At 60.0% G+C, this 16032-nt stretch overlaps 2 protein-coding genes across 5 annotated transcripts in view; one reads left to right on the top strand and one right to left on the bottom strand.

The window, feature by feature from the left end:
• STX8 (syntaxin 8) overlaps positions 1-6229 on the top strand; it is a 247744-nt gene extending 241515 nt beyond the window's left edge. The window contains exon 8 of the mRNA XM_027047742.2: positions 6045-6229. Within this exon, the coding sequence (XP_026903543.1) occupies positions 6045-6112 (68 nt within the window). The 3' untranslated portion in view covers positions 6113-6229. The remainder of the gene's footprint in view (positions 1-6044) is intronic.
• A 4774-nt stretch (positions 6230-11003) lies between these two features.
• The window catches only part of NTN1 (netrin 1), a 188903-nt gene continuing 183874 nt past the window's right edge, over positions 11004-16032 (bottom strand). For all 4 annotated transcript variants that reach the window (XM_053211778.1, XM_027047705.2, XM_053211777.1 and 1 more), the window contains exon 7: positions 11004-15034. In XM_053211778.1, the coding sequence (XP_053067753.1) occupies positions 14706-15034 (329 nt within the window). In that variant the 3' untranslated portion in view covers positions 11004-14705. The remainder of the gene's footprint in view (positions 15035-16032) is intronic.

The raw sequence follows: 16032 nt of genomic DNA, 5'->3' as shown, positions 1-16032 counted from the left end.
CGGGAGGGAGACCCCGCGTCGCCAGGTGCCCGCAGCAGCAGGGCCCGGAGCCGAGCGAGGCTCAGTGGGGGAAGCGATCCCGATCCAGGGGCCTCGCCAGGTGTTCTCGTGCTGGGGCCAGGGGCAAAGAGCGTTCATTGTTTGAGAAGTTGGCAGGTTCCCAGAAGTTCAACTGTCTTGCCTCGTTCCGAAATGTCAAACATTTCCTTAGCTGGGGGATGGACGAGCAGACCCCTGAGGTTTCAACACCACTCGGAGGCAAAAGAAAGGAGTTCTCTCTGTCCCACGTGACCGACTACGAGTCACAGTCTTCCCGTGACCCTCCGGCCGCGTGGTCTCCTGTGACCTCCGGGCTGGGGCCACTTTCCCATCTCTGTCTTCAAGAAAAAGCAAATCGTCGGGGCTTACGCACGGTGGGACTTTTTTTTTTTTTTTTTTTTTTTTTTTTTTAGCGATGGCTTATCTTGGAGGGGTTCTCACTGAAGTCTCGGGAGATGAAGTATGTCTGTCTGGGGGTTCACTTCAAAAGAATACACCCAGACCTGTCTGGGAGGGTACAGGTGAAGCCAGACTGGTTGTGAATCGAGCCTTGCACATCACGGGGCATCATTACTCGCCCATCTACTTCTGCGCCTGTTTCAAAGTTGCCACCGTAGACGGTGGGAAGGAGGAAGGAAAAAGAGAAGAGGGGGCAAGAATGAGTGGAAACTCTGTATCCCAGATTCTCAGCCCAGAGCAGTCTGGGCCCCTGTCCCTGGTAAACCCCACATCGTGTCGGGAACCAGGATCCCCCCTGCATGGGCCCCCCTGGTGCAGAGAAAGGGGAAGAGGTGGAACAGGGGTGAGTTCCACCCCTGGAAGGGCAGGGCCTTCGGTAAGAGCTTTCCCTCGTGGATGAGGTGGAGGAGACGGGATTTCTCTCGGGCTAAGAAGCAAGTAAGCAAGGAGATCACACAGATCCCCGAGCACGGGAAATATTCCACGCACGGCACCGCTCAGCCCCCCCTGGCTTTAGAACGAGCCTTGGTGACTCTTCCCAAAACATCCTTTAGAGGAGAGACACTCCCTTCAAGAAAGGCCAGAGCCGTGACCACGGTCCAAGAAGGCCAGACTCTTAAAGAGAAAGGATCACCGGGTGGCAAGATATATAAGCACCTGCTCTTTGGCCCAAAGAATCCAAAAGGCTGCAGCTGGCTTTGCTGGTCATCGTCACTTGCCGTCTTGAAGTGACTTCGTCAGTTGACCCTCCGCCTATACCAGTTCACTGAAACCTGTTGAAAATGTCCTAGCCAGAGGGCCCCTGTTTGCCCCGAGACGCCTCAAAATGTAAAAGACCTAGTTTTCATTGCTCTTAAAGTCGCCTTTGCATCGTTGCGCGGGGACCCGCCTGACCACATGGCATCAGGTGACCACTATCTGTGGCACCAGGAGCTCAAGGGCATCTTCGGTTTTCACGGGCATCAGGTGCCCTGGGTCACCTCTGCTGTGGCGCGTTCGTAAGACTCACAGTGTCTGTGATAGAAAAATTAGCAGCTGGAAGAGGATTTGCTGTATTTTTTTTTTTAATTTTAATGTCTATTTATCTTTGAGGGACAGAGAGCACTAGCGGGGGAGGGTCAGAGAGAGAGGGGGAGACAGAATCCGAAGCAGGCTCCAGGCTCCGAGCTGCCAGCCCAGAGCCCGACGCGGGGCTCGAACCCACGGACGGCGAGATCGTGCCCTGAGCCGAAGTCGGACGCTCAGCCGACTGAGCCCCCCGGGCGCCCCAAGGAATTGCCGGGTGACAGCAGTTCCGAGAGGCGCAGCCACCTGTCCGCTAAGCAGTCCCATTAAAGGCATCAGCCCAGGAGCTTCTGTCTGGCCCCCTGGCGTCTGTGTGGCATTTGTTGACGGGGGCTGACCACTTTGTGAATCTTCTCTTTCTTTGGCTTCCTTGACACATGTTCTCAGCTCCTCTCTCTCTTTCTCTCCGTCCACTGTTCCTTCTTTGTCTTTCTTACCGGTTCCTCTTGTCCCTTCCAGTGACTCAATGCGTTTATTCACTTCTATAAAAAAGGACGTGCGGTGCCTGTTCCGTGGGTGAGGCTCTGTGCTCGGTCCTGGGGAGACGGCGGCCAGCTAGACGGGCTCAGTCCCTGCCTCGGACACTCGGGGGCCAGTAACCGTCGGTGCCTGGGGCCTCTTCCCTTGGATCGTGAGCTTTGTGTGCGTGCAGGCTGACCCCGGGCGTGTGGTGCCTACTTCCCAGCCGGTGATGGTTCTCCATGTCTCGCTCTCCTCTCCCGTTCTGCTATTCTCATCACCACCCTGACGTGAAGACGCAGGGTCACTTGTGTCGGCCTCTCTCCCTCGGTCCAGAACCCCCGCCACACGGCGAGCCTCGCGGCCTCGAGTGCCCTCCCGGCTCCGACCCTGCCCGAGCGTCGGCAACGGCTGCCTGAGACACAGCACACCTTGTCTCCCGCCTTTCCTCAACACCCGGGCCTCCCCCCTTGTCTTCGGGGGACGCCTGGGCTCTGGAGCCCTAGCAGCCACCCCCGACGCTCCTCAGGCCATCTGCGCCCTCCAGTCGAGGCTCGTTCCCTAGACGTCGGAGGACGACGTCTCCGCCCCGCCAGGAACTAGTGGGATTCCTGCCCAGGTGGAACTTTCGGTCAACCTGAAGATGTTTCTGGAGGCAGAAATGCACAGAAAGGAGACTTGTGCTTCTGGCTCTGGCAAGAATATGGACCGAGATAATGTTGACACACACGTGCCCACGCACACACATGCACACCTTCCTACAAGCATCTCGAAAGGCAAGATAAAATATTACAGCCTCTCCCCTAAAATGCTAACCCACAGCGGAATTTACAAGGGAGAGAGGAAATCCCCAGATGAAGGAGGTGGAGGGAGAACTAGAAACCGGGCCTGAATGGATGAACCGAGGCCACGGCTAGGTCGTTATCGGCCGCAGTGATGCAGAGCAGGGATCGACTCGGTTCTGTGAAAAGCCAGACAGGAAATAGTTTAGGCTTTGCAGACCACCGGCCGCGTGTCACATCTACTTCTTTGTCTTTTTCGACAACCCTTAAAAAATAGAAAAACCATTTCTTGGCTCAGGGGCTGTACGAAAACAGACCGCCAGCCAGGTTTGGTGCAAAGGTCCACAGTTTGCCGACGCTTGATGTAGAGACTTGGGTCTATGTCCATATGAAATCAGGGGGAGAACTCTTAGGTCCCCAACAGGGGGTAGGTCTCTCAGAAGATCAGATCATCACAGAAAGAGGGTGTCTTGGGAAAAAATCGCCCACTCTCACAGGCAGATGATAAGGAGGCCGGCCACGTGTCTTTAAGTCCCTTCCTTCTTAATGTTTAAAACGATGGGCGTGTTCTGCCTTACATGGGTTGAATTGAAAATACATACTACTTGGACTGCATTGGACCCTGGAGATCTGTGGAGAGGATTCAGGGCGTCTGTGAACTTGGGTGGGAAAGCAAATTGCATTCTTACTTCTACTAACTTCTAACGGAGTGCAGCCTTTTCCTCAGTTAAGATCGTAGGCCGGTAACCACAGTGGCTTTGTCACCAGTGGAACTCACAGGCATTTCCACATCAAACTAGCGTGTGTTATTATGATCTCAAAATTTTTAAACGTATATCTGATATGCATGTTTTGTTACAACCGGGAATTTTAAAACATGCTTCTGAGTTAACTGTTGGGCCAAAGAAGTTGCCTAAAATTTTGAAAGACGTGGAGTTTAGAGACGAAGAACAGTGCAGCTTTTTCATATGAGAAGTTGTAGGCTTACAGGGGCCCGTACTTAGAAGAAAGATGGCAAATGAATGAGTTGACTTTCTGTTCAAGAGGTTAGAGAAAAAACATCAGGGTGAAGCCAAAGGAAGTCTAGGAACAGAAGGATTAATGAAAATAGATGCAGAAATTCAGTAAAACACAAAGTAAATGATAGGTGGTCAGCAAAGTCAGGACTTATCCTCGGGGGTGGGGGGGGGTGCGCCTGGGTGGCTCAGCTGGTTAAGCGTCCAAGTCTCGGTTTCGGCTCAGGTCATGATCTCACAGGTCATGGGTTCGAGCCCGGTGTTGGGCTCTGTGCGGACAGCACGGAGCCCGCTTGGGATCCTTTCTCTCTGCCCCTCCCCCACTCACGCTGTCTCCGTCTTCCTCAAAGTAAATAAATAAATAAGCTTAAAAAAAACTAATTCTTGGGAAAGTTGAACAAGAGGCATCTTGAGGCTAATCAGGAAAAAGAATGCTCAACTACGTGGTGTCAGAGACGAAAAGAAGGACGCGGATAGAGCACGGTGTTGAAATTATAAGCGAACGTCACGAACAGTTTTACGCCAGTACTTTCGAGCACTCAGAAAAAAATGGGCAGTTCCCCAGGAAAATATAACTTAACAAAACCGGCTCAAGAAGAAGGGAGAGCGGGGCTCCCACGTCAGAAACCGTCCAAGCCTGTCGGGTGAGTGTTGAGGACACGCCTCGTAACGGTTCGTCTGTTTGCTCAACAAATATGTGTGGAGCCTCTGCTCCAGGAGCCATCAGAGAAGCTGGGGTGTGAGCAGCAGGGGAAGTCATCACAGCTCGAGACCTTATGTCAGTTCTGCCCAGGAGGACTTCCTGTGATGAAGGAGGTCTCTGTTGTCTCTGTCCAGCACGGTGGCCATTGGCCACAGGTGGCTCTTGAGCACTTGACATATGGTAAGTGTAAATGAGAAACTGAGTCCTTTAATTTTATTTATCTTTTGAATTTTATTTTTTTTATTTGAGAGAGAGAGTATGTGCAAGAGCGGGGGTGGGGTGGAGAGAGAGAGAGAGAGAGAGAGAGAGAGAGAGAGAGAGAGAGAGAATCCCAAGCAGGCTCCATATCCTGCACAGAGCCTGAAGGGGGGCTCGATCCCACCACCCTGGGATCGTGACCTGAGCCGAAATCAAGAGTACGACACTCAACTGACTGAGCCACCCAGGCGCCCCTATTTGATTTTAACGTTGATTTGTTTTTGAGACAGAGAGGGACAGAGCATGAACAGGGGAGGGGCAGAGAGAGAGGGAGACACAGAATCTGAAACGGGCTCCAGGCTCCGAGCCGTCAGCACAGAGCCCGACGCGGGGCTCGAACTCACCGTGAGATCATGACCTGAGCCGAAGTCGGACGCCTAACCGACTGAGCCACCCAGGCGTCCCACCCCTATTTAATTTTAATCAATTGCAATTTAAATAGCCCCATGTGGCCAGCCGGCAGCTAGTTAATAACACCAGCAGGATGTTAGTGACTTTAAGAGCATAGGGAGTGGACTCCTGGGACTGACCTCTCTGGAAACAGCTTCTCAGTCTGAGGTGGGCAGTCCTGTCGGCCAAACCACCATGTGACCCCGTGCGCTTGACCTCCCCCCCCACCCCCCCCACCCCCACCCCCCCCCCCCCCCGTTACTTCCCAGACGCGTCCCCACGCTTTGTTTCCTCGCTTCCCTCTGGGGGCCTCAGTAGCCCCAGGGTCCTCCGGCAAGTGGACGTTTTTGGAGCCCTGACTTTGCAGTAGTCCGTCCATTGGCTGTTCTGACAGATGACTGACATAAGCGTCTCGGGCTCCAGAAGAAAAGGCCAAGCCACGTGGAGACAGTGGAGAAAGTGGATCCGAGACTGAATACTGCCGTGCAAACCCCAGAGCCCTCTGCGTTATCGATGCTTCCCCGGCGCAAACCCAAAACGGAGCCACGCTGCCCACGGAGAAGCCAGGGGCTGGGCGCGCGCTCCCCTCCTCGCCCGAGGCCCCACCCAGAGCCCCCAGTCTGGCTGGCACTTTGCTGGCACAGCTCTCGAGGTAGCGAGGCGGACAGTCTCCAGCGTCCCCGGGGCAGCTGACCACCCCCGCCCCCCGCGCGCGCACACACACACACACACACACACACACACTGAAGGCCGGGGGGGGGGGGTGGGCACAGACGTGTCCATCCACCGTCCCCTGGGAAGGTAGTTAACCGGCTGTATGACGCCCTTCTGGGACAGATCGCTAAAGGGGTCTCTCGTGCTTCTGTTTTCCAGGGATGGTCATGGTGATTTTACTGCTGCTCGTGGCCATTGTGGTCGTGGCGGTCTGGCCCACCAACTAGCGGCAGTGAAGGGCCCCCCCCAGCTGTGACACCCGCCAGCGACGGACAAAAGCTCGGCACCCCGTTGGTACGCGAAAAAGCTGCTCTCAATAAATTCCCCCCGACGCTCTGAACGTCCGCTGTGCGTTGCTTCAGTAAAGCCAAGAGTGTGACGGCCCTGGAGGGCTGCCTGGAGCCGCGGGCCCGGCGTGACCCTATCGGTTTCGACATGGGGCACTGGCCCGAGGTCCCGCCGGGGGTTGCGCCCTGTGGCTGCCAGGTGGTTTACGGCCACCCCGCGGTGTGCTGGGTATCCTGGGGGCACCAACAGAGCAGGCAGTTTGAGGCCACGAATGTCTGTCTCCCTGGGGAAGTCATGTGCCCACGGAGGAAACAGTGAGTCCCTGTGTGTGCAGGTGGGCGGGGGGGGAGGGGCGCACAGGCATGTGTCTGTGCACCTGTCACCCCGCCACCCTGCCCCGGTCCCCACTCCCAAGCTTGCTGCTGTCACTCAGAAACATTGCCGGACTCTACTTGGGGAGTAGAGCCAGAAGCCAGGAGCACATCCCTTTCCCTCTGCGACCGTAAACCCATTTTCCAAGGCTGAAGCCTGATGATAAGTAACGTTGAGTAAAGTGGGTGCCGCGGGACGTGGTCAGGCTGGAAAGCACCGGTTAGGGCTCAGCGAAAGGCGTGGTTACGACGTCAGGAGGGCTGTGCCTTTATGTGGTGCCCGAACAGGCTCTGACCACCGTGTGCGTGTGTGTGTGTGTGTGTGTGCACGAGTGCGTGTGTGAATAAGGACACAGAGGACATCTCCCGTGGGAGCGTCAGTGAGTTCCAGGTTCAAAGGCGCCCTCGGTCGGGTGTGTATAGAAAGCAGGACGGCCGGCCGGCCTGGCTTTTCTTTCCATGGCAAAGGGGGAAAGGGTTAGGGTTGCTGATGGGGCGGTTTCCAAAGGCACAGGGTTTCACTGAGGAGGAGGAGAGAGTGGGTCAGTGGGAGGGGACCCCAGGGTCTCCCGTGGATCTCCCACATACTGCGGGCGACTGCCCTCGAGAGGGATGGGCTCGGGACCGACGACCGCGCCGTGCCAGGCGGACCTGAGGTCCAGACACCTCGTCCTCAGTCAGAGAGCTTGGTGACGACCGTGCTCGGGGAGCGGGAAATCGCGGCAGGGGGCGGGGCCTCTTCCTGGTGGCTCTTCCCTGGGGGCGCGGGCTCCCTTCAGGCTCCCGCCATGTGGGGTGAGCACACGGTCGTCACATGCCTGCCTCTCTCCCGCGAGGTGGTGCGGCCCTGGGCCCTCCTGGCTTCACCGCCCGACTCTGCCCCGTGACAGCCATCAGACGGGCCGGCACCGGGCCCGCAACCGGCCAAACCCGAAGGGCCCGGGTCCGTCCCAGACGTGGGGCAGCCGTCCCGTCCACTTGGACCCTGCTCGCCACTGACCTCGGGGTCGGCCACCCCGTCAGAGCTTGGCTAGGCCTCGGGGTGAGAGGGGAGTGGGGAGGGGGCGTGAGCGGGGACTGTGCTGTCGGGCACCTGGGCCGGGAGGCAGGGGAGAGGAGGCAGACGCGAGGAGGCAGACGCAGGCTCCGTTCGAGGCGGGCGTGCTCCCGAAGGACAAGGGCCGTGCGGGACGGGGGGCCAAGGGCTTGCGGCCGGCCAGGCGCCCTAGACTGCTTTTCCCTCATTGCGGGGGGTGGGGTGGGGAGGCGGGTGGTTGCTCCTGGATCACCTAAAGGAAGATCAAGAATCCGCAAAGCCACGTCGTCCGGCCTTGTCGTGCGAAACCCCGAGTCCGTATAAACAGCGTCTCCTTGGAACACCCCCCCCCCCACCGCTTCGGGGCTCCCGGGAGGCGGCATTGAAGGTCTGTTTGACTTTCTCACCTCCTCTTGACTTGCTCAGCACGGAGCCCCGGCAACTTGTGGGGCGTCTTTGAACCCGAGCCACGGCGTCCTGGCTCAGTCACACGGAAAGGCCTTTTCAAGCCGAACACTGAGCCGATGTCTGCATACAGCCGCTTCTGTTCTTTTGACTGAGCGGGCTCCGGGCCCGGCCCCGGCGCTGCTAGCTGGGTGACCTGGACAAGTGACTTCACTTCTCTGGACCCGCAGGCAGGGGAGGGGGTAGAAAGCCGGCCTGCGAGAACGTGAGGACCTGCCATGTGAGCCTCGGGCAGCGCCGGGGGCGGGCTGGGGGGAGGGGGGTGCAGTGTGGTGCAGGGCAGGGTGGTGCCGGGCAGGAAGGATCCCCCCCTCCTCCGCATCCTCAGGGCTGGGCTTCTCGCGGGAGACACCCACCCCTCTGAAGCAAAGGGCACCTGGCTGCGCTGAGCCGCTTTCGGGCACCTGTGGCCTGGGGACCCACCCTGGAGTCAAGTGGCTTAACATAAAGGTGGCTTGTCCCAGCGTGGTCCGGCAAGGCCTGGCTTTCCCCTGCGAGCCGTCAGGCCTGCATTCCCACAGGCCTGCGGCACCGAATCGGCCGTGTGGGCGGTGAGACCTCGCCCTAAGCATAAGGAGAGGTGAGACGGGGCCTTAGCACCCGTCCCCTCGAGAGCCTTCTCTGCGAAAGTAAGCTGTATTGAAATAACAGGACAAGTATTGTTTAACTTAGGCGATTATTAATTGTAAGCACTTAAAGGCTGGATTCCATATAAAGAAATCCAGATACCTGCTTATAACCGGTACTCGGGATCTGTTGAAACTTCATTATTATTAATAACTGTAACTAAGCCTTAGTCTTAATTAGCCTCAGGACGATCTGCTCCTTTCAGGGTCCCCGGGGCCCCAGCAGCGCCCTGGAACTGTGCGTGCACGGGGCCGCTGCAGAATTCCCCCGACTGCCCCTCTGCTTCCAGAACCGCCGGCCCGCCTCCGGCTGGGTCCTTCCTCCCAGGCCTCAGCTTCCTCGGAGCCCGTCCGTCCCGCTTCCTCGGCCCCAGGTGACAAGTGGGGGCTCTCCGCAGAGGACCGAAGACGCTCTTTTACCTACTGGGTTTTCTAGCCTAGCCCAGCTCAAGTTCAACGCGGGTATTTTCCCCCCTTATTTCAGAAAGTGAGCCGAGACTTGTCTTTCCTCTAATTGCCTCGTACAATGTCAGACGTCCCCCCAGGTTCACGCCAAAAGCATTCACCGCTTCCCAGCAGTGGCTCGTGGTCCTGGGGCGTGTCCGGTTCGATACGGCCGTGAGCTCACCCCGTCCACCTACCGCGTGTCTCACTGGCTCTTTCGCTCCCCATTTTTCTTGGCATGGTCCTCATATGTCTTTAGTCTTAAGAGAGCGTGGAAAGAGAGGTCTATTCAACAAAATCCGAAGCCTAGGCTGTGTCTGCCGGGAACGGGCGGCCCGCACGCCAGCTCGCTGTCCCGGGAGGGGACGGCTTTATGAATGCAGGGGGCCTGGCGTCCCTGAAAATGGGGCAGACGCTGAGAAGCATCCTCGCTCAGGAGGGGTTGGGCCTTTGCCTGGCCCGTAACCGCGCCGGACCCCAAGTCCCGGACAGGGCAGCCAGGCTTCCTTGTGCATCAGGGCCGTCTCCAAATGGGCCGGTCGGCCACCTCGGGCTTGCGTCCTGCACTGACTTTGGCAGGTGGCCGTGCGTCCCCTCCCCGGCTGCATGAGGCCCCGGGGCGGGGCCGGGGGTGGGGGGTGGGCAGTGGGGCTGCTTCCTTCTGGCCTGCGGCCCGGGTCCTGGCCGTGGCGGGGTCCCGAAGGAGTAACAGCACTCTTCAGGCACAGATGCCTTTTTTACGAAGGACAGAAAAAAAGCCATGTCACGAAAGCCCTTGAGAACTGGACCCTTGACCTAGGATGACCCAAGGTGAGCCTTGGACCCCCGCGTGCAGCACACGCCTGTCGGCCTGGCGACTTAGCAGGTCTCCGGTCCTCAGATACCCCACCCCCGCCCCCCGCTATGAACTGGCCGGCTCCTCTCTCCTCGGCCCGTCCAGCCAGCGAGACCTGGATCCTGTCCCTGTACCCGGTGTCAGGCATCGTCATTCCAGCAGGGAGCTGGCTCCCCAACGGATGGGGACCCCGGAGACCCCCCCGGTCTGGCCCTGGTTGTTCGTGCATCTCCGTCACCTCCCCGTGCAGCCAGGAGGGGCCTTTCCCCGCCTTCCGGGGCCAGACTAGCCCGGCAGTGGAGACCCGTCCTTGAAAACAGCTGGGTGAAGAAGTGACAGCTTCCTGGTGACGATGGGCCCGGCTCCACGCTGAGTGGCAACACAACATGTTCCTAATGACCGGATTGTTTACTTAATAAAGCACAACCACTCAAGAGTTTAAACATAGCCTCTGAGAAAGCCAGCGAGCTCAGCTCCTGGTGGCCGCGTGGCACCGGCCCCAGCCCAGCGCCTGCACCGCGAGAAGCCTTTAGAAACGGTGGCCCGAAAACCCCTCCAGGTGTCACGGACCCTGTCTGTTGTCTTTCCTCCTGAGTCTCTTCTCGGCTTTGAGCAGAAGAAACTACGTGAAAGGCGAGAATGCTGCTTTGCAGGTTCTGAGTCGGAAGGTGAAGTTCAAAGGTGCGCTGTGTCCTGCTGTTGAATCTGGGGCAGGTGACACCTCTTCCTGCTGTTTCCTGGGGCTCCCCCTGACCTGGAGCCCCAGGGAGTGGCAAGGAGGGATCCCAGGGACGGCTTTGTGGGGACTGAAACACCCATTGTCCCATCCGGGAGCATTTTGGCTCCAAATCGTGCTCAGAGGCAGCAAACCTTAGGACTCTCTCCAAGCCAAGTTGCCCTTTTCTGGTCTTTTCTGGGGTGGGTAGGGCCCTGTCTTGCTGGCGCGTTCTAAGACCAGAAGCCATATTCCTTAAGAGTTGCCTGAAGACTCCCCAAACTTCCCACCCCCCCCCCAACGTGCTCAAGCAGCCAATAAAGACCAGGAGACAGCGAAACAGTGTACGAGAGTTTATTTAATTGATATCTGAACTTAGTTCTATCATGTAGGGCCCATGTTACAAGTTCCGTCTGGGTCCATTACAACTCTAACAAAAAACAAAAACCAGAAACAAAAAAAGAAACTTAAAAAAAAAAAAAAAAGAAAATCCACAACTTTGTCCATGTCATTAAATATATTCATATATAATAACCATAATATATTAGTATGCATTGGAAAGGAACACTGACCCAAACAATATGTCATGGTCAAACTAAACATTTACAATTCCGAGCGAACAGAACTCAGAAGGCAGGAGGGATCTGGAGGGGGTGGGGAGGGGTGGGGGGACAAGAGTGCCTTCAGGAGAAGAGCGGTCCGATGACGTAAGTGGGGGTGGGGCCAGCTTGGTTTGGGCTGGGGGGCGGGGCCCCACGAGAACACATTTGGACACCCCTAGTGTATGGCGTGGCCGTGGCCCGTGGCCCAGCGACCCCGTCCACGGGTCTGGTTCACCCGCTCGCCAGTCTCTCTCTGGGAGGGGCTGGGGCTTCCTTTAAGTATTGACACCCTGACATTTTCCAGTGCCCCCAAGGGGCCATTTCCTGCTCCCTTGGGGACTCCTTGATCTCAGCTTTATTCCAATCTGGGGCAAACCCAAGGAAGTGGGTCCCCTTTTCCAGCGTGCTGCTGCGGAGGCTGAGGTCCAGGAGGACACGAAGGGCCTTGGGGCGCCACAGCCGTCCCTCCCGGGAGGCATCGTTCCTGTCCCTGGGCGCCTGGGGCTGCTCTCAGGACAGAAGCCACCCCTGCAGGCGAGTCCAGGGACAGCACCGCATCCCGCCCCCCCCAACCCCCACATCGTTAGTGTTCCCAGGTGTCGGTAAAGGAGGCACTGTGCTGTCAGGGGCTCCAGACCACCCAGCAGGTGAGAAAAAGGGCAGGTGGGCGACCTGTTTTTGTTTTAAAAACTAATCAGGCATGTTTTTCTTCGAACACCTACATAGCACAACTCTGGTTAATACACTCTTCAAAGTCTAGTTCCATTTTACATCCCTTCCTAACTGTACAAACCGGAACGCCTCAGTTCCTACTTCCCTCTCCTCCCAGGGAGGCGGGCGGCCGGCAGAGGCTGCTTTCCCGAGGACGGGGCCCTCGCTGCCAGAGTCGGTGGCTGGAATCAGAGCAGCGGAGGGCCGGGTTCTGGCCCGGTCCTCGAGATGGGGAACGCAGGCTGGGAGGACCGAAGTCCCCAGCCCCTCACCCCCACGGGTGACCAGGGTGGGGAGGGCCAGGCCACGGGTGGATGGGGCGGCTCCTACCCTGGGGGTTCTGGGCAGAGGCTGAGGCCGGAGGCTGGTTGAATTTCCGAGCAGGCCGCTGTCGCCTGAGGCCTCCAGGGCAGAGGGGGCCTCGGAGACCAGCAGGGCCAGCCCCTCTGTGGACGTGGTGGGGACACTGAGACCCAGGAGGGCACAGCCCTTCTGGGCAGGGTGAAGAAGCCAGGCCAGCGGGAACAGAAACAAGACAGGGCCCTGGTGGCGGCGTGGTGCCTTCCAGGGACCGGGCGCAGCAAGTGCGGAGGCCCCAGAGGCCCCAGAGAGGCTGACGGCGCTCAGCGAAGCAGGCTGGGCCTCGAGGAGGGCCGGCTGCCTGCAGGGGACGTCCCTATGCACCCAGCCTTGGGCCTCGCTATTCCTTCCCAAGGCGGCTCTGCCTTCTCCCTGCCCTCTTAGGCTTCTCTCCCGGTCTCTCCTGGGATCCCTCCAAACACCCCCGGGCGGCCAAACGTCCTTTCTGTTAAGTCTCAGGATTCGCCAAGGCCTGCCTCCTGGGACCCGGTGCCGCCTCCCCCATTCTTGCCATCACCTCTCAAGAGGTTACCGTGCCCGTCCCTCCCTTCCCCTTCTGTTCCCCAGGCTGCGTGCAGTGACCAGGGCCAGGGTCTCAGCCGGGAGCGCCCTGTCACAGCCTGCTCCGGAAACCGGGTGCGTCGGCCACGGGGTGGCGTGCACCGAGGGGCAGCGTGGCCAGGAGGCCTGGTTCTGGAGCCTGAACCCGGCCCTGCCTCTTCCTCTCTGGCAAAGTGGGGTGAGAATCCCTCCCTGTCTCGGGGCTGTCATGAGGGAAATGTGACAGCACGTGGGTAAAGTGCCTGGCACGGAGCAGGTGCTCAGTAGAAGGCCGCCGCGACGCGGGCCAATGCGGGGGAGGCAGAGGAGACCCAGACCGCGAGGGGCCCAGCTTCAGACTCGGTAGGACCCTTCTGAGCAGGGAAAATGAAACCGATTTCCTGACGGAGAGGGGAGCCGGGTCCGGAACTCGGTTTGGCGGGGGCGAGGACGTGGGCCGGAGCCGCTGGGCAGTGCAGAGAGCTCCAGGGCAGGGCGGCAGAAGGCCCCAGGGCTCAGGAACGGGCTCTGCGTGAGGCGAGCGGAGGGTCCGGGTGCTGCGGGGCTAGGCCAAGACGGCTATGGAGGGCAGCCCGGAGCCGGGGGGCGGGAGGGGGGGCCGCAGCAGGCATTCTTGGTCCAGCAGCCTCTGTCCCTTCCCCCGGGGAGAGGGGGAGGACCCGGGAGTGAGGGCAGTCACACGAAGTGGTCACGGCTTCCTTGGCCCACGGGAACCTGGTCATCCCTGCCCCGGCCCGCCCGAGGCTCGCGCACCCTGGCACCTCGCTGAGCGTGCAAACCCTGGCTGGCCTCGGGCAAGCCCCCTTCCCCCAGCCAGGCCCAACTGCTTGTGCAAACCTGCATTCCACGCCGTCCAGGCCCTTCCCAGCAGCTGACGTCATTACACAAATAGTGTCACTGCCCCTTCTCCCTCCCCTGGAAAATGTCATAAAGGGGCTGGTTCCAAGTTTCCAGAAAGGAAACTCTCTGGGAGGTTTTGCCTCCGCGGTGCCTCCTCCAACAGGCAGCTCTAACGTGAGGCGGTGACCACCCGGCTGGGGCTGCTCAGGGGTGTCCTTGGGCCCACTGCCCTCGGCACGGGCCAGAATTCCGGGCCGGCACCCATCGCACAGCTGGGCGGTGACAGGCGCGGACCCCGCGCTCCGCTCCTCTGCCTCCGCGAACTAGAACCCCCACCCCACCCCACGACCCCCCTGGAGGACCGACTCAGCAGGTGGCAGCGGAGGCCACAGGCCGCCCGGGGACTGCTGGGGGGACACACCGCTCCGGCCGCCCCCAAGTGCCTGCAGGCCCCTTCAGACGGGGGCCCAAGTTGTCGCAGCCAGGGGTCCCGTGTGGGGATCCCCAGACAAAGGAGGGTCAGGGGGAAGCAGGGGCGTCTCGGTCTTCTGTGTCCCGGGTGGTGGGCGGCCGGGCTCGCTCGGCCCCCCCGGCCCCGGGTTCACAGTTCTCACGTCCCCTTCTCCGGGGGCCACCCCACCTGCGCGGCTGTGCGCCCGCCCTCCGCCCCCCCCCGCCCCGCCCCGCCCCGCCCCGCCCCAGCCGGGACCACGCGGCCCCGCCCCCTCGTCGGCCCCGCCCCTCCCGGGGAGCGCGCCGCTGCTCTGGAAGGAGCCCGTGAGGTAGCTAAGTCTCGTCCTCATCTCTCCCGCCCCGGGCGCGCGGCGGGGGCGGGGCGGGGGGCGGGGCCGCGGCCGGAGCCCCGCCCCGCTACGGCCCCGCCCCCTCCCCGCCCCCTTCGCCCGGGAAAGCGCGCTCGCGCTCGGCCCCGCCCGCCCGCCCTCCCGGCGCGCCGCTGCCTCCGCGCTAGGCCTTCTTGCACTTGCCCTTCTTCTCGCGCTGCTGGAACTTGCGCAGCCGCCGCGCCCACGTGTCCCGCCATTGGATCACCAGGCTGCTCTTGTCCGCCACGATGCCGCTCTGGTCGGGCGAGTCCTCCGCGTTGCCCAGGAGCAGGTACTTCTTGAGGGGCTTGATTTTGGGACACTTGCAGGCGATGTCCCGCGAGCGGATCCACAGGCTCTGGTCACCGCGGCGGATGCGGCTCGTGCCCTGCTTGTACACGGAGATGATGTTCACCGTGAACTTCCACCAGTCCCCCGCTTTATCCGCCTTCAGGATGTGGATCTGGACCGCTGCAAGGAAGCACAGTCGGGCTAGTGCGCCACGGGCCGAGAGCGCCACCTGGGCCCCCCATTCCACCCCCTGGTTCCTGTGACCCACCCACCCCCCCGCCCTCCTCGAGCCGAGGATGGGGCAGCCCACCTGACGGCGAAGGAAGACGAGACCCACAGTTGGAAAGTGCACAGGGTACCCCACTGGGGGACGCGTGGGTGGTGCGGGAGGCTGTGGAAACCCACCTGCTGACGCCTGGACCGGGGCCGCTACTCCAACGAGCCTCACCCGGTGCCCAGCTTGAAGCTGCCACCCAGCAATGCCTTTGAGCACAAGCCCCCTCTGGGTCCAGGAAGGCCAGGAGAAGCTTACAGGAACTGACCGCCCGTCCTCCCAGCCCTCTGGGCGGAGTCCGCCTGCCCAGGACAGGTGTCCTCTGTGAGAGCAGTGGGGGCCACTCCTCACAGGCTGGGCGGGAACCCCTCTCAACCTTCCGCCATGGCTCTTCCAAAGGCTCCAGTCATTTAACATCGCCTCAGGACCAGACGCACCACCTTGCCCTTGACCCAATCTCAGAAAACCATAATGGGATCTCGGTGCCAGTGCCGAGTACCGTGAACCTGTCCTTCCAGGTGGCCGTAGTCCCCTTCCAGAGTCCAGGGTCCTCTGGATGCCCACCTCCCATGCCCGCCAAGCTGCCTCCCCCCTCCTGACCCTTCCCAATTATCCCCCGCTCCTGATTCTCTGCCAGTGTTTCTTCCTCTGGTACAGGGGTGCCCCACCAGAGCCTGCAGTAGAATCCCCTGGAGGGCCTGTCAAACACACAGTGCCTCGCCCCAGAGTGTCTGATTCCATGGAACTGTTCCAGCCCCCCCAGAGCCTGCCTCTCTCACAAAATGCCAGCTGGTGCTGACACTGCTGCTGCAGGAAATACACTTGACCCTAGGAAGTGTTAATAAAGGTCATTTCTGCACGACATTAGGTATTATAAAAGTAGGAAGAAATGCTTTGTAAAGAA

This window comes from Acinonyx jubatus, chromosome E1 (genome assembly GCF_027475565.1).
Source record: "Acinonyx jubatus isolate Ajub_Pintada_27869175 chromosome E1, VMU_Ajub_asm_v1.0, whole genome shotgun sequence".
Taxonomy (NCBI): Eukaryota; Metazoa; Chordata; class Mammalia; order Carnivora; family Felidae; genus Acinonyx; species Acinonyx jubatus.
The sequence above is the reverse complement of the archived record's forward strand: the minus strand, read 5'-3'. Positions and strand labels throughout refer to the sequence as shown.